We start from the raw sequence: 18,627 nt of genomic DNA, 5'->3' as shown, positions 1-18,627 counted from the left end.
AGTTCTCTGGGGGTGTTTTTTGGGTCACTTAATTATACTATCATATCATCTGCAAATAGTGGTAATTTGATTTCTTCCTTTCCAATTTGTATCCCTTTGACCTCCTTATGTTGTCTAATTGCTCTAGCGAGAACTTCAAGTACTATATTGAAAAGATATGGAGAGAGAGAGCAGTGTTGTCTAGTCCCTGATTTTAGTGGGATTGCTTCAAATTTCTCTCTATTTTGTTTGATGTTGGCTACCGGTTTGCTGTATATTGCTTTTACTATGTTTAGGTGTGGGTCTTGAATTCCTGTTCTTTCCAAGACTTTCAGCATGAAAGGATGCTGAATTTTGTCAAATGCGTTTTCAGCATCTAATGAAATGATCATGTGGTTTTTTACTTTGAGTTTGTTTATGTAGTGGATTGCATTGATGGATTTCCTTATATTGAACCATCCCTGCATCCCTGGGATGAAGCCTACTTGATCATGGTGGGTGATCGTTTTGATGTGTTCTTGGATTCGGTTGGCAAGAATTTTATTTAGTATTTTTGCATTGATATTCATTCATAAGGGAAATTGGCCTGAAATTCTCTTTTTTTGTTGGATCTTTGTATGGTTTTGGTATCAGCGTAATTGTGGCTTCGTAGAATGAGTTGGGTAGTGTTCCTTCTGTTTCTATTTTGTGGAAAAGTTTGCAGAGTATTGGTGTTAGGTCTTCTTTGAAGGTCTGATAGAATTCTGCACTAAAACCATCTGGTCCTGTGCTTTTTTTGATTGGGAGACTTTCTATGACTCCTTTTATTTCTTTAGGGGTTATGGTACTGTTTAGATGATCTATTTGATCCTGATTTAATTTTGGTGTTTGATATCTGTACAGGAAACTATCCATTTCCTCCAGATTCTCCAGTTGTGTTGAGTATAGGCTTTTGTAGTAGGATCTGATGATTTTTGAATTTCCTCTGATTCTGTTGTTATGTCTCTCTTTTCATTTTTAATTTTGTTAATCTGGATACTGTCTCTGTGCCTCTTGGTTAATCTGGCAAAGGGTTTATCTATCTTGTTGATTTTTTTTTCAAAGAACCAGGTCCTGGTTTTGTTGATTCTTTGTATGGTTCTCTTAGTTTCTACTTGATTGATTTTAGCCCTGAGTTTGATGATTTCCTGTCTTCTACTCCTCCTGGGTTAATCAGCTTATTTTTGTTCCAGGGCTTTCAGGTGTTTTGTTAAGCTGCTAGTATATGCTCTCTTCTTTTTCTTTTTGGAGGCACTTAGGGCTATGAGTTTTCCTCTTAGCACTGCTTTCATTGTATCCTATACATTTGGGTATGTTGTGTCTTCATTTTCATTAAATTCTAGAAAGTCTTTGATTTCTTTCTGTATTTCTTCCTTGACCAAAGTATCACTGAATATTGTTCAGTTTCCATGTGTATGTCGGCTTTCTGTTGATTTTGTTGCTATTGAAGACCATTTTTACTCCATAGTGATCTGATAAGAGGCATGGGATTATTTCAATTTTCTTATATTTGTTGAGGTCTGTCTTGAGACCAATTATATGATCGATTTTTGAGAAGGTCCCATGGGGTGCTGAGAAAAAGGTATATTCTTTTGCTTTAGTATGAAATGTTATATATAAATCTGTTAACTCTAATTGGTCCAAAGCTTCAATTAGTTTCACTGTGTCCCTGTTTAGTTTCTGTTTTCCTGATCAGTCCATTGAGGAGAGTGGAGTGTTGAAGTCATCCACAATTATTGCATTAGGTGCAATATGTACTTTGAGCTTTAGTAAAGTTTCTTTTATGAATGAGGGAGCTTTTACATTTGGAGCATAGATGTTTAGGATTGAGAATTCTTCTTTGTGTATTTTTCCTTTGACCAGCAAGAAAGTGTTCCTCAGTGTCTCTTTTGGTGACTTTAGGTTGAAAGTCAATTTTATCTGAAATTAGAGTTGCTACTCCTGCTTGTTTCCTGAGACCGTTTGCTTATAAAATTGTCTTCCAGCCTTTTACTCTAAGATAGTGTTTGTGTTTGACTCTAAGGTGTGTTTCCTATAGGGTCCTGTTTACATATCCAGTCTGTTAGTCTATGTCTTTTTATTGGGGAATAAGTCCATTGATGTTAAGTGATATTAAGGAATAGTGATTATTACTTCCTGTCATTTTTGATGTTGCTTTTTATATTTGATTGTTTATCTTCTTTTGGGTTGATGAACGAAGGTTACTATCTCGCTTTTTCCAGGGTGAAGTTTCCTTCCTTGTATTGATGTTTTCCTGCTACTATCCTTTGTAGGGCTGGGTTTGTGGAAAGATATTGGTTACACTTGGTTTGGGTAAACTTGGTTTTGTCATGGAATATCTTAGTTTCTCCATCTATGGTGATTGAGAGTTTTGCTGGGTATAGTAGTTTTGGCTGGCATTTGTGTTCTCTTAGAGTCTGCATGAGATCTTCCTAGGATCTTCTAGCTTTCATAGTCTCTGGTGAGAAGTCTGGTGTGATTCTGATAGGTCTTCCTTTTTATGTTACTTGGCCTTTTTCTCTTACTGCCTTTAATATTCTTTCTTTGTTTAGTACATTTGGTGTTTTGATTATTATGTGACGGGAGGTATTTCTATTCTGGTCCAGTCTATTTGGAGTTCTGTAGGCTTCTTGTATATTCATGGGTATCTCTCTCTTTAGGTTAGGGAAGTTTTCTTCCATAATTTTATTGAGGATATTTACTGGGCCTTTAATATGTAAATCTTCACTCTCATCTATGCCTATAATTCTTAGGTTTGGCCTTCTCATTGTGTCCTGGATTTCCTGGATGTTTTGGGTTACAAGCTTTTTGCATTTTGCATTTTCTTTAAGTGTTGAGTCCATGGTTTCTATGGTATCTTCAGCATCTGAGATTCTTTCTTCTATCTCTTGTATTCTGTTGTTGATATTTGCATCTATGTCCCCTGATTTCTTCCCAAGGTTTTCTATCTCCAAAGTTGTCTCCCTTTGTGTTTTATTAGTTGTTTTACTTCTGATTTTAGATCCTGGATGGTTTTGCTTAGCTCCTTCACTTGCTTGTTTGTGTTTTCCTGTAATTCTTTAGGAGATTTTTGTGTTTCCTCTTTCATGACCTCAGCCTGTTGACCAAAGTTCTCCTGTATTTCTTTAAGTGATTTTTGCGTTTCCTCCTTATTGGCTTTTGTATTCTCCTGAATTTCTTTCAGTGATTTTTGTGTTTCCCTTGCAAGGGCTTCTAACTTTTGATCCATTTTCTCCTGAATATCTTTAAGTATGTCCTTCATGTGTTCCTGTACCAGCATCATGACCAGTGATTTTAAATCCAAATCTTGATTTACTGGTGTGATGGATGGGGTATCCAGGACATGTTGGTAAAGGAGAATTGGGTTCAGATGCTGCCATATTGCCTTAATTTCTGTTAGTGACGTTCCTGCGTTTGCCTTTTGCCATCTACTTCTCACTGGTGTTAGTTGGTCTTGTCAATGCTGGACTCACCAGTGCAAGCTGCCCCTTCCCAGGTGGCCTCTGGTGCACAACTTACCTCCTGCACTGCCTGTAGTCAGGGTGTTCAGATCCTGAAGCAGACACCTGAAGGCTCCCGCTGGGGCCCGCTGGATTCACCAGAGCACACCGACTTCTCCCCGCTGGCCGCCCGGAAGCCCCTTTTGCCTCTTGCAGGACCTGGAGATGTGGTGTTGCCACCCAGGCTGATCTGGATCCGGAAGCGGAGAGGTCTGAGGGCTACTGCCAGAGGCCTTCGAACTGGAGCTTAAGCTCTGTGGTACAGGAGCAAGCTGTGCTGTGAGCTCCCAGACTGCCTCCGGGTGCACACCAGGTCTCCTGCACTTTCTGGAGACCGAGTGCTGTGGCCCAGGCTGTTCAGATCCCAATGCAGCCACCTGAAGGCTCCTGCTGGGGCCCGCTGGACTCACCAGAGCACACCGACTTCTCTCTGTCTGGAAGCCCCTCTTGCCTCTTGCAGGACCTGGAGATTCTCCTGTATTTCTTTAAATGATTGTTTGTGTTTCCTCCTTATTTATTGGCTTCTATCTTTTGACCTGTATTCTCTTGGATTTCTTTTAATGATTTTTGTCTTTCCCTTATAAGGGCTTCTATCTTTTGATCCATTTCCTCCTGAATTTCTCTAATAGATTTATTTATGTCCTTCATGTGTTCCTGTAACAGCATCATGACCAGTGCTTTTAAATCCAAATCTTGTTTTTCTGGTGTGTTCTGATATCCAGGACTTGCTGTTAAGTGAGAATTGGATTCAGATGCTGCCATATTGCCTTGATTTCTGTTAGTATCGTTCCTACATTTGCCTTTTGCCATCTAGTTCTTACTGGTGTTAATTGGTCTAATCACTGGCTGGCGCTTCAACCTCCTTTGAGCCTATAAGGCTATTTCTACAACACTGGATGGCTGGGCTTCCCCTGGCACAGATTGCTGATATGCTGCCATCTTCTTGGGTGCTGTTGGAGCCCTGGTGTGTCCTGCCCCAAGCAATGTTATGCTTGGGTTGTCTCTGTGGACTGAACCTGGTACTGCCCGTCTGCTCTGTCAGAGAAGATGGCAGCGGGGATCCCGCAGGGCACCGGCCACATGCCTGACTGGCACACAGACAAACCATTGTTCTCCCAGTTCCTGGGCGCAGGCAGCAGCCCACAGCTTGGTTGTCCGCATCCCCAGAGGTCTTACACTCGGGCTAGCTCAGTGCCTGGGGTTGCCTGTTTCGTCTGGCTGGAGAGAAAGATGGCAACTCCGCCTTCTCCACCTGACTGAGTTAGTTTGTAACTCTTTATATTGGTTTCTCTGTGGTGTTAATATGTCCTCCCCCCCACCCCCATTTCTGCCTTTCTTGGTCTGTTAATTGGCATTTCTTTTGCTAGGCTATGTGCTATTCAAAGGGCACAGCAATTTCAGGTGAACCTCATAGTTTGGATTTCTTCTAAAATGATTTCATGATTATAGTAGGATTTCTCTGTCAGGGGCTAAGTTTTGGAAGCACCAGAATTATATGAATATATTGTCAATGAAGTATTCATTACAGTGTTATCACAATCATGCTTTCTCTCGTACACGTTAGGATGCATTGACCTATGATGAGGTGCATGTACACTTCACTCGGGAGGAGTGGTCCTTGCTGGATGAATCTCAGAAGAGACTTTACAAAGATGTGATGATTGACACATGCAGGAACTTCATTGCTATAGGTAAAACTGAATTTTCCTTTGAGTTTAAAAATAAGCGACGGCGGGGGGGGGGCAGCTGTTTCTTTGTTATTGATGCTCCTCTGTAATCTTGAATGAGAATGAGGAAGTATAAGAAACAGGCATGGTTCTAAGATTCATTGTAGATAATGGCTAATTGACTAATTTCCAATGTATCATACATTTCCTGGTACTACATTTTAGGATACAATTGGGAAGACCATAATATTGAAGAATATTGTCAAAGTGATAGAAGACATATAAGGTAATTTTTTTGTGAAACCTGATTCGAATGTGCTTCTGAAGAAAATTTGATGTGTTCTCAAAATTTTAAAGATCAGCAACAGTTTATGTTGACTGTTAAATTCTCACAAGCCACATACCTCGATGCCAGGCAGCTGCTATGTTCTTGTAAGGCATTCCTCTATGACAGTATATCTTAACAGATATAACTATTTGAATCATGTCACCATTAGAGCTACACTATAGAACTGCCATTTCATGTACTTTCATATGACTATGTCCAAAATCTTCTAATTAGCAAATAGTCCATAGTAAAACTGTTGATTTTCATATACTTGTCTTAAATTTGCTAAGTTTAGTAAGAGAGGAAGTTTATGAGACTCAAGAATGTTGTTGTGGAAAAACCTTAATCCGTACCCTACACTTCATGTCTATGAGGAACAAAATGTCAATCTTTGTGAATGCAAGGCGGAATCCTTTATTTGTTATTCTTCTAATAGGTATATCATATGTCATAATGGATACAGGCCATATGAGCATAGGGATATTGAGATGCAGAGTACCTCTCTTTCCTAGACATATTAGATGGTATCTGCTAGTCCCCACTTTGAGGAGACTTTCTGAATGTCATACAAGTTTGTAATCACTTAGTTTTTCAACTTCATTTGGAATACAACTACAAACATACACTACAGAAAATCACTAGGAGCCTTAGGACTATGGAAATTCTGTTTGTGCTTCACTTTTCAAATATTGTATGTGTTGGTTTTTCCATGCAGTTCGTCTGCCTACATGCCATGTAGGTCATCTGTTTGCCTGCCTCATGGGCCGGGAGGATGTGGTGGAGATGCGAGCTGCAATGAGTAGGTCACACCAGGACAAACAGTTCCACATGGGGCGTTATTTAAGATGGGGAAAAGTGTAGCGGGTGGAAAGATGGAACGAGAAGAAAAAGAGAGAGCGGAGAAACGCTACCCAATTATATATGGGTGATGACGTAAATTACAGATAAAGGTGGGCCATTGAATTATGGGTATATGGCGGCTGTTTCCTTGGCAGTAGGCCTGTACTTGCACTGTGCTAATTGTCGCCTATATGATGTCACAGGTCTCCATACTAACATCCCACCATTTCTGTTATTAAAAAGAAAAGGAAAAGAAGAGGGAGGACCCAATTGTGAAGAGGAGTGAGGGCACCGTGTCTCTTAAACTGCTTCCTACTTTCTAGGGGCGTTGTCAATTTTGGGGTGTAGCTGATGTTCACCATCGGGGTCTCCTTGGTATACGTTGGCATCAGGTACCTCTGTAGACAGCAGCTCTTCTGTGGGCAGCGGCTGATAATTCTGTAACAGAAACTGATTAATAGTTTGGTTAGAAGTTTTTTGTATTTGCTGTTGGAGGAATGCAGAAACAAGATTAATGGGGCAGGGAGCAAACATTAACACCAGGAAAATGACTAGAAAAGGCGTTACAAAAGGGAGTATCCACTTCCATATAGCGTTTCCGAAAATGTCAGAGCTGGAGGTCTCACGATCTCTGAAGTTCTTTATGTCTGACTGAACCTCCTGGAGTTTGTTTCTCACTATCCCGGATTGGTTGGCATAGAAACAGCATTCTTCTTGAAGAAACAAGCAAAGACCACCTTCTTCAGCTGTCATCCGTTCTGAAGCACCACGGCTGCGAAAGAATTGATCTGCTTCTGGACAGTAAGCACAGTTTCAGTCATTCCCTGGAGATCGCTTTTAAACTGGGAAGTGAATGTATTGTATTGGGCCAGAGAAGTCGTTATTCCTGCCACACCAGTACCAACACCTATGGCTATTCCTGTAGCGACCAAGAGTGGCACGATCTGAACTGCCCTCTCATGTCAAGCAGCTATATCTGCAACTGGGATTGGCAGGGGCTTATTTCCCTGGATTACTCCCAGCTCAGGGAAAAGGAGCACCAATGTGCAAACTCCTGACCAGCTGGCAGGGAGGCGATGGTATACCTGGGTGCCACAAAGAATTGACGTTCTGGATTGCAGGGCATTGTGGCAGAGATGATATATCAAAGCTTATGGTTTTAGTATAGTCTAGGGAACTTAGTGCTCCTACAGAACCTGTCCCAGAGGTCTTAAAATGGTTTGCCATGCCAGAGAGAGGGACAGAGGTAAGGTACAGAGTCATGGTGACATCGGAGTCAGGACAGCTAACAAAAGGTAAAGTAACGTTATTTGGCAGTATCACTGGAGAACCTGTAACAGTTTTGAGTCTATTCCCGGGGGTACACATAACCAACAATCCTTAAAGTGACCAGGCCTGGTGACATTAAGGAGCTGGTATGCTGAGGTCAAGGTTTGAAGCAACAGGCGAAATGATGAGTTAGTGCCATTTATGAGGGTGCTGTCAAAGAATCAAGGACCTCAGAGGAGTGTTTAATTATCTCCCCTACTTTTCCAGTATCTAGTGGTTGGGCAATTGAGATATATTTTCTCTGAATATGGATGTTACTTACTGGGGAACTGGGCTGGTTTTTACGATAGAGCTTACCAACAACTCCTGTCACCCACCTGGAATCCCACAGGTCTTGTATGTAGAAAAATGTCTTGTGGTTTTGATAGAAGAAATGATTGACCTGTGATCCTAGCCTATGTATCTGACAATACCAACATGGGCAGCCCCCATATTCCTCTGGTCGTTTTTTACAATAATCTTTTGTCTGGTCAAAGAGAAAGCAAGTATGGAGATCATAATACTTAGATGGGATAACACATACAGGGATGATCGTGATTTGGAGTGGTTCCTGGCATCTGTCTATGGAGCAGTTTTTTGACCCTATTTGGAAAGACTGTTTGTTATCCGTGGTGATTTCTTGAACCTTGAATCTCCAGATGTAAGGACTGCCCTGGATGGGAACGTAGAACAGCCAGGTAGGAGAAGAAATCCATGTCTAATCCAATGAAGTTGAGCTCAGCTGCCAGAGTCGAGTCTCATGTTCTGGAATTGGGGACAAGGTGGATGGTCTCAATGTCCTCTGGAGCTTAATAGAGTATGGTCCTGTTAGGGCTGACATGTATGAAGAAGTCATTTGTAGGTGGAGGGATGAAAGGTTTGAGGTGAGACAGGTGGACCCAATGAGAGAATCCTTCGAGTTTAGCAGCTATAGGGGTCATGAGAATCACCTTAAAAGGGCCCTACCATTTGGGAGAGAGGGGTAAGGGCCGATGATCTAGAGGGGATAAGAGGACTTGGTCTCCAATGTTGACAGGTAAGTGGACAGGCGACAGTCTGTGGCTGTAGTAGATGGTGGTCAGCAAAGTCTCATAGGAGAGAGCAAAGGTGGCAAAGCAGTGGGGTGGGTAGGTGGTCTGGGAGGGGAGAACATTTAGGTGAAAGACCAGGAGTTAAAACTGGACATCCATACATAAGTTCAAAGGGTGAGATCAGAAGAGGTCACCCTTGGGGAGAGCTCGTAGCCTGAAAAGAGCCAGAGGTAGGAGTTTTACCCAGTCAAGGTGAAGTTCCTGTGACAGGTTAGCAAGAGTGGTTTTTAAAGAGCGGTTAGTTCTTTCTACCTTACCTGAAGATTGAGGATGGTAGGGAATGTGAAAATGCCAAGGGATGTTTAAGGCCTTAGATAGACTCTGAGAGATCTGGGAAGTAAATTCAGGACCATTGTCTAACTGAGGTGAGGCTGGAACACCAAATCGGGTATGATCTCTTGGAGGAGGAGATCAGAGACTGTCTGAGCCCTTTTGTTACTGGTGGGAAAGGCTTCTACTCACCCCAAGAAGGTGTCCACTAAGAACAGGAGGTACTTGGCATGCTTGACCGTAGGCATATGGGCATATGCCTGCCGGGGCAGAAGAGTGTCACTAGTTACTGTAGCACCCAAGCTTTAGATCTCTGGGGGTGAAAACCTCCAGAGATCTGCCTGCGCCCAGGAACTGAGCATATAGGTGCTTCAACTGCCAGACCGCCGGGCATGGAGCCTGTGTCCTGCCTGGAGAGCAACAGAGGGAGGGAATCCCTGCAGCCATATTCGCTGCCTGCCAGGGCAGAAAAGCGTCACTTGGTACTGTATCACACCGAGCTTAAGATCTTTGGGGGTGCAAACTGCCAGAGGTCTGCCTACGCCCAGGACCTGAGCACACAGGTGGTTCATCTCCCAGCTGATAGGTTGTGGGACCTGTGTCCTGCCTGGAGAGCAGCAGAGGGAGCAACTCCCCATGGCCTGCCAGGGCAGAAAAACCTCACTAGGTACTGTATTATCCTGAGCTTAAGATCTCTGGGGGTGCAAATCTCCAGGGGTCTGCCTGTGTCCAGAACCTGAGAACATAGGCAGTTTATCTGCAAGCCGGTCGGTTGTGGGGCCTGTGTCCTAAGTAAGAATCAACAGGGAGTGACCCTCCCCCCCCCCCACACACACACCATCTTTGCTTCATAACGGAGCAGTCTGAGAACACCTGGTTCACCTTGATAACCCGAGTATAACATTGCTTGAGGCAAGCCTGAGCAGGTGTCTATACCCTTCTCTCTATAGCGACTGCAGGCAGAATCTCCTGATGGGCACGCCAAAATGTTGGTTTTTCCATGCAGTTGGTCTGTTTGCACAGGAGGTCACACCAGGCCAAACAGTTCCATGTGGGGCTTTATATAAGATGGGGAAAATGTGTAGTGGGTGGGAAGGAGGAGGAGAAGAAAGAGAGGGGAGGAGAAACGCTAACTAATTATATATGGGTAATCCAGTAAATTACAGGTAAAGTTGGGCCATTGAATTCTGGGTATCTGGCAACTGTTGCCTTGGCAACAGACCCATAGTTGCACTGTGCTAATTGTGGCCTATATGACATCACAGGTCTCGGTACTAACAGTATGACTCACAGTGTAAGAAAATTTATGGATATAATTAGAGTGGTATATTTGTGAATTCTTGCAGTTTTCTTCAAATATCTGGAAAACTTCAAGTAGAGAAAATATGCTATTAATGTGAGCCATTTAATAAATGTCTTCACAATCACAGCTGTCTTTAATGATGTGAAACACCCCACAATAAAGGGGAACAACAAGATTATAAGCAATGTGATTAAAACCTCGCGATCTGATTCTACCTTACAGTTAGACCAAATTGTAAAATAAATTCATGCAGATAAAAAAAGATTCATCAGTGTAATGAATGTGATCAAACTCTTCCATGTGCCTATTATCATTGCAGGCATGCAAGAAATCCTGTTGGGGAGAAACCTTATGAATATACACAATGTGATAAAGCCTTCATATGTCAGAGTCATCTTCAAAACCATGAAAGAATTCAGTCAAGAGAAATCCTCTGAAGGTTTTCAACATAGTGAAGCCCTTGCATGTCATAATAGTCTCCAAATACATAAAAGACCAGATACTGGAGGGAAAACCTACAAATGTAATCAATGTGATAAAGCCTTTTCACAACCCAGTAAACTTCGAGTACATAAGAGATCACATACTGGATGGAAACCCTACAAATGTAATCAGTGTGGTAAAGCCTTTTCACAACCCAGTAACCTTCAAGTACATGAGAGAACACATACTGGACAGAAACCCTATGAATGTAATCAGTGTGGTAAAGCCTTTACAGAACCCAGTAAACTTCGAATACATGAGAGAAGACATACTGGAGAGAAACCCTATGAATGTAATCAGTGTGGTAAAGCCTTTGCACATCGCAATACTTTGCGCTTGCATAACAGAACACATACTGGAGAGAAACCCTATGAATGTAATCAATGTGGTAAAGCCTTTCCACATCAATCTACTTTGCGTTGGCATAAAAGAACGCATACTGGAGAGAAACCCTATGAATGTAACCAGTGTGATAAAGCCTTTTCATACCAGTCTTATTTGGTCTTGCATAAGAGAACACATACTGGAGAGAAACCTTATGTATGTAATCAATGTGGTAAAACCTTTGCACAAAGATCTCATCTCCAAACACACAAAGTAATGCATACAGGTGAGAAACCATTCAAGTGTAATCAATGTGATAAAGCCTATACACAACAGAGTCATCTCCGAATACATGAAAGAACACATACTGGAGAGAAACCTTATAAATGTAATCAGTGCAGCAAATCATTTGCATCTCACAGTCATCTTCAATCTCATGAAAGAATTCATACTGGAGAGAAACCTTACAAATGTAATCAATGTGATAAAACATTTGCACAACGTTCTAGTCTCCAACTACATAAAAGAACACATAGTGGAGAGAAACCCTACAAATGCAATCAATGTGATAAAGCCTTTGCACAAAGCAGTAGTCTCCAATCCCATAAAAGAACACATAGTGGAGAGAAACCTTATGAATGTAATCAGTGTGGTAAAGCCTTTTCATATCACTCTGCTTTGTGTGTGCATAAAAGAACACATACTGGAGAGAAACCTTATGAATGTAATCAATGTTTTAAAGCCTACACACGTCACCATCAGCTCCAAAACCATAAAAAGTTTCATACTGAAGATGCCCTATGAATGTAATCACTGTGGTAAAGCCTTTGAAAATCAAAATAATCTACTGAAACATAATCAATCTGGGAGAGGAACCCTATGAAGGTATTTAACATGGTAACATCTTCGCATATTTCTCTAGACTTCATCACTATGAAAATACTCATACTGTACAGAAACCATATGAACATAAGAAATGTAGTAAGGTTTTTCGACATCATAGTGGTCTCATGTGGAAAAGAACATATATTAGAGATAAATCGTACACGTATGGTAAAAGTGATAAATCCATTTCACAACATAATTATCTCTGAATACATGAAAGAAAACATTGGTGAGAAACACTATGTATGTAATCAATGTGGGAAACCCTTTTCATAACATGATCATCTTTGAATAAAAGAACACATACCAGAAAGAAACCTTATGGAGGTGAACAATGTGAGAAAGGCATAAAACCATTCATACTGGAGAGAAACACTACGAAGGTATTCAATATGGAAGTCTTTGCATGTCACTGTTATCTCCAGATTCACAAAAAATAATGCTGGAGAGAATACTTCAGAGAACACATACTGAAGAGAAACCCTGTGAATATAAGCAATGTGGGAAAGCCTTTACATATTATAGTCCATGTTAAATATGTAAATATATATTTATATGTACATATACATATATGAGAGCCTTGTTATAATGAAATCCAATATTTAAAGGTTCTTTTTTTTTCTTATATATATATATATTTTTTTTTCAAGACAAGATTTCTCTGTATAGTCCTGGCTGTCCTGGAGCTCACTCTGTAGACCAGGCTGGCCTTAAACTCAGAAATCCGCCTGCCTCTGCATCCCAGAGTGCTGGGATTACAGGCATGTGCCACCACCGCCCGTCTTCAAAAATTCTTAAATGAATGTAACTGGTTCCCTGTGGGTTAAGCACAATGACCATCACTCAAGTCAAATAGGTTGAACATAGTAGGAAATCTATATGAAAAAATCGTGCCTACAATTCTTTTCCTTGGCGCAGTGGAACTGTCAACACTTAGCTACTATGGTGATAATATCCTTGGTGATGTAAGAAACTTTGAAGTCTGCTTAGCCCACAGGCCTGTGTGTATCAGAGTGAAATGGTCTTGTAGTTCATGAGTCCCAAATTTGGGTATCTCAGTTGACAGCAAGCATGACTTGCTGCTTATTTCATGTCTGAGGCATGGTGAGAGCTTAGTAGCTAAGAGCCCTTGCTGATTGAGTTCCTACCACCCCCAACATTTGGTTCGTTTCTCTAAACTACCAGAAACCCTCAAATCCAGGGGATCCTGATTCCCTCTTCTGGCATCTGAAGGCATTGCACTGACATCTGTACAAGTCTAAACACAGATGTATAAAATTTGATGCTAGGCATGCTGGTACATTACTATAATCTCAGCAGGCAGGCAGATCACTATGAATGCGAGTTCAGCCTTGGTAGACAAAATAATTTGAAGAAATGAGTTTGTTGCCATTAAAACGTCACAACAAAATAAAAGGATTTTTCATGGCATGTGAGTTGGCTCAATGGCAAAGAGCACTTGTTCTAATAAAGGACCACAATCTGATACCCAGCCTTCACATGGATGTTCATCATTCCCATAAACTCCAGGCATGTATGTGGCAAGGACATCCATATAGGCAAAGTAGTCATAAACATAAACTAGAATAAAAAAATGTTAATAAAGTGATTTAAAACAGGGAAAATGTTCATGTGTTTTTCTTTGTAAGTTGTCATATCTGCCATAGTTACTGTAAGATGGTACAACCACTTTGGAAATCCGTCTGGCGGTTCTTCAGAGATCTGGGCATGACATTTCTGGAGGACCCTGCTATAGCACCCCTGGGCATATACCCAGAGGATTCCCCAGCATGCAATAAGGACACATGCTCCACTATCTTCATAGCAGCCTGTTTGTAATAGCCAGAAACTGGAAAGAACCCAGTTGTCCCTCACTGGAGGAATGGATTAAAAAAATGTGGTATATTTACACAATGTAATACTATTTAGCCATCAGAAACAATGAATTCATGAAATTCTTAGACAAATGGATGGATCTGGAGAACATCATACTAGGTGAGGCAACACAGTCTCAAAAGATCAATCTTGGTATGCACTCACTGATAAAATGGATATTAGCCTAGAAATGTGGAATACCCAAGACATAATCCACATATTAATTGATGTCCAAGAGGAACGGAGGAGTGGCCCCTGGTTCTGGAAAGATTCAGTGCAGCAGTATAGGGGAATACCAGAACAGGGAAGTGGGAAGGATCAGATGGGGAGAAAGGGGTAGGGAAAATGGCTAATGGGACTTTCGGGGAATGGGGAGCCAGAAAAGGGGAAGTCATTTGAAATGTAAATAAAAAATATATCGAAAAAAAGTTGCCTTTATCCATGTATATCATGTTTATGCCTTGGTCCACAGAGGGTATTGGATACTCTGGAACTGAAGCTGTAGATGGTTGTGAACTGTCATGTTCCCTGGGAATGGAACTCAGGTCTTCTAAACAGCATCAAGTGATCTTATCCTCTGAAGCATTTTTCCCCATAATTTACCTTTTAGAAGTTAGATGACTAAGTCAAGGCCAAAATGTTGAAAAGATTTTATGGGATTTGTGACATAGTACACAAAACAATTTTGGTCAGATCTTGCCAAGGAAAAAAATCATACTGATGTAGCAATTTTAGTGGCATTATTCATTCATTTCAGATAAACCTGTGTCTTAAAAGTAAAATAACAAAAATATCAATATGAGGCTTCAAAGTGTTCCAAATAAAATGGAACATGGAGGTTACATGAGGGTTTCTACTGCTGTAATGAAAGACCACATCCAAAAGCAACTTGGGGAGGAAAGGATGTTATTTGGCTCTCATTTCCACATCACTGTCATCTTTCAAGGAGGTCAGGACAGGAACTCAAACAGCAGGAACATGGAGCCAGCCAGTGATGCAGAGGCCATGGAGGGGTGCTGCTGGAGAGAACACACAGGTCTCTCAGCAGAGGAATGATAGAGAAAATGTTGTACATTTACACAATGGAGTACTACTCAGCTATTAAAAACAATGAATTCAAGAAATTCTTAGGCAAATGCATGGAGCAAGGAACCAATACCCTTAGTGAGGTAACCCAATCACAAAAGAACATAGACAGTATGCATTCATCCAAAGGCTCTGAATACTCAAGATAAAACTTAGAATACATGAAGCACAAGAAGAAGGAAGACCAAGTGTGGATACTTTGATCCTTACTGGAAAGTGGATCAAAATACCCACACCTCATAGCCAACCAATAGACTGAGCATATGGACCCCAATGGAGCAGCTAGACACAGGAACCAAGGAATTGAAGAGGTGTGCACTCCTAACATGTACCACCAGTACCCTAGAGCTCCCAGGGACTAAACCAACAACCAAAGAGTATACATGGAGGGATCCATAGCTCCAGCTATATATGTAGAAGATGGCCACCTGAGACATCAATGAGAGGAGAGGCTATTGGTCCTTTGAAGGCCTGATACTGGAATGCAAGTCAAGAAATTTTGGGAGAGGGCATGAGCATAGGGAGGGGGACAGATAGGGGTTTTACAAAGAGGTAATGAGGAAAGGGAATACCATTTGAAATGTAAATAAGGCAAATATCTAACCAAAAAATGAAAGCCAAAAGAGGATACTGGATACCCTAGAGAGCTCTAAACGTTAAGGGTAAGATTGCAGAAAATGTGTAGATTAGTCTAATTTACACAGTGAATTCCCATCCAACCAGAGTTACATGGGTAAACCCGGTTTCAAACAAATAACTAAGAATGCTGAACAGTCTCCAAATTGAGGACAGTGAATACCTTATATTGATTCAGTAGCTATAAGAGTTTTTTGGGGGTTCATCTCTTGATACTGCTACGAAGGAAGAAACATAGGCCATCCTGTTGACAATTTAGCTGTGCAATGGAGAGATGGCTTTGTGATTCAGAACATTGGCTGCTATCTGCAAAGGAAAGGACCAGGGTTCCATATCCTATACCTACATCAGATTGCTCAAAACCATCTTAAACTCCATTCCAGAGGAACCAACATCCTCTTGGCCATCTTCAAGCACCTTCATGCTGTAGTACACATACAAATGAAACCAAGCAAATACATACATACATACATACATACATGCCTTCTAATTTAGCTCTATGGCCTGGTATGGTAGGGCGTGTTGTTAATGCCACCTCTGTGAGTCTGAGGCCAACCAATTCTACATGGCAAGTTCCAGGCTAGTCAGCTTCATAGTGAGACCCTTTCTCAAAAGCAAAACAATTAGCTAATAGCCTTTGCACTTGCATGCACTTGAGAAGTCCAAGCATGAGGATCAGGAGTTCAGGGTTCAGCCAGGCCTACATAAGGCCTCTACCAAAAAAAAAAAAAACAAGATCATGTAGTTAAAGTTATTCAATTGTGAGGTGTGCAACAATGTATGTGAGACATAAACTTGTGTGTATATGCATGAGCTTTCATGTAAGAGAATAGAAAGGACACTGCATGGGCCTGCTCTATCATTGCTTTATCCCCAAGTCACCATCTCTCAGTGTACTTGGAACTGGGACCCAGTTGTTCTGCTCATTCTGATCAACAATAGTGGGGTTATTGCATTGCACATAAACTTTTCATGTGGGTGTTGAGAATCTGAACAAAAGTCCCTATCTTTTGCAACAAGTGCTCACACCCACTGAGCCATTATTACCCACTAGCAAATTATTGAACCTCGAGTGTTCCTTTAGTACTTAAATATAGTCAAATATAGTCCTACCCATCTATGATGTAACTTCTAGAGGATGAGGCAGGAAGATAGTAAGGACTAGGCTGCCTGGGGGAAGCAGTGAGACCTTCCTTTGAGACAAGAAAGTGGACCTGCACAAAGTTAAGCATTGGAGTGTTTGTATTCCCTGTACAGAGACATAAGGTTCCACCACCTGTACTAGGGCAGAGTAGGAAACAGTATTTTAGTGCTGCTTAATTTTGTCAACTTGTCACAAACCTAGGCTTATTTTGGAAGAGGAATCTCAACAGAGGAAAAAACCCTAGCATGTTGGCCTGTAGGTAAGTCAGTGAAGCTTTACTTATGGGTTTTAAGACATGATTTCTCTGTGTAACCTTGCCTATCCTGGAACCCTCTCTATAGACCAGGCTGAACCTGAACTCATATCTACCTGCCTCTGCCTCCCTGGGGTTAAAGTTGTGCTTCATTTCCACCCCAGTGTGGTATTTTTAACTAGTGATGCAGTCTGAGGTTCCAGCCAACTGTGGGTGGTGCTGCCTCCACCTCTGAGCATGTGGTTTGGGTTGTATAAGAAGATTGAACAAGCCATAAGGAAATAAGGAACAAGCCTGCAATCATCATTGCTTCATGGCCTCTGCTTCAGTTCGTGCTTCCAGATTCTCGTCTTGAGTTCCCAACTCCACGTCCTCTGATGACTGACTGTTACCTACCTAGAAGACAAATAAGTGTTTTTCTGCCCACATTGCTTTTGGTCATGGTGTTTTATCATAGTAGTAAGAACCCTAACTACAACATATTTGTAACCTGTTTTTATAGATCATCTAAGGGACAAAAAAATAAACTGTCATTCCACGACTGAAGGATATTTAAGGGGAGAAATTAGGAGTAAAACGTGCATATTTCAAACATCAAAGATTTCCATTCAAACAAGGAATGCATGTTACTTCATTTTCCTTTGCTATGAAGAAATACTTAAGCCTTGGTACTAAAATAATAATAAAAATTGCTAAATTGGCCAGGTTGTCCTTGAACTGAACTTATCTTGTCTGTGCCTCCTGAATACTTAAGGTTGTAGGTATGGGTCACTAGGCCTGGCTTCAGAACCATCAAACAACAATGCACACTTCACAGTAGGATTTGGGGACTGTGTGAGACTGACATTCTATGTAAAATGTAGACTGGTGTGTGTGTGTGTGTGTGTGTGTGTGTGTGTGTGTGTGTGTGTGTGTATAGTGTGCCCTATCGGGTGTAGGCCTGGGGGATTAACAAAAAACACAGACACGTGTCATTCTACAAGGAGAATGCCAAAGCTTTACGGAGAGACCAGCAATATATATATATACTAGAGGCCAGGGAAGGAACAGGAGAAAACAATTATAATCATAGATCAGGCACCTGGGAAGTCTCTACCACACCAGGCAGGAAGGCAGGACTCAAGCTAAGCCACGTGATGTATTGCTCTCAAGAAATCTGTGCAAAAAGCTCAGCCGGGGGTGTTGAGCCAAGCTCTCTGATTCCCAACAATTTCATTTATTGTGTATTTTGTATGTGTGGGCATGGATGTGCCTCTGTCCATGTGCAGAGGACTGGGGACTGAGTTTGCTCCCCGACACACTGGTACAGGCTGGACATACTTTAGTGAATCTGTGTGTGGGGAGCTGGACATAGCAGGATCACTCTGTTTCAGATACCAGTCAGCCAAGTCAATTTGGTGAGTTTCATGTTCAGTTCAGAGACCTAGCCTCTCGAAAAATGAGAGGGAGAGCAATAGAGGGAGTCACCTGATGTGGGCCCCTGGAATCTACCCATATCACTCATGTATAACAAATGTTTCCATCCAATCCACATACTATCTCACTCAAGCAAAAAGACTGATAGTACATTAATCAGTTTTATTTATTTTTGCTTCATAAAAGAGAAAATAAGCAAACCACATGCAGTAACAAACCGA

General features: G+C 41.4%; 1 protein-coding gene and 1 pseudogene across 6 annotated transcripts in view; both read left to right on the top strand.

Annotated features, from left to right (window-relative positions):
* Window positions 1-18,627, top strand: part of LOC127670429 (zinc finger protein 431-like) — a 296,871-nt gene that overhangs the window by 32,262 nt on the left and 245,982 nt on the right. For 2 of the 6 annotated variants that reach the window (XM_052164828.1, XM_052164860.1), the window contains exons 2-4: window positions 5,062-5,188; window positions 5,390-5,450; window positions 6,208-6,291. The exons of 3 other annotated variants lie outside the window; for them this stretch is intronic. In XM_052164828.1, coding sequence (XP_052020788.1) covers window positions 5,062-5,188; window positions 5,390-5,450; window positions 6,208-6,291 — 272 coding nt within the window. Of the gene's footprint in view, window positions 1-5,061; window positions 5,189-5,389; window positions 5,455-6,207; window positions 6,292-18,627 lie in introns of those variants that run through there. One more of the 6 variants, XM_052164891.1, reaches the window with a different exon arrangement.
* LOC127670458 (zinc finger protein 431-like) lies at window positions 5,390-12,017 on the top strand (annotated as a pseudogene).

The sequence above is a fragment of the Apodemus sylvaticus genome, chromosome 1 (assembly GCF_947179515.1).
Source record: "Apodemus sylvaticus chromosome 1, mApoSyl1.1, whole genome shotgun sequence".
Classification (NCBI taxonomy): Eukaryota; Metazoa; Chordata; class Mammalia; order Rodentia; family Muridae; genus Apodemus; species Apodemus sylvaticus.
The sequence above is the reverse complement of the archived record's forward strand: the minus strand, read 5'-3'. Positions and strand labels throughout refer to the sequence as shown.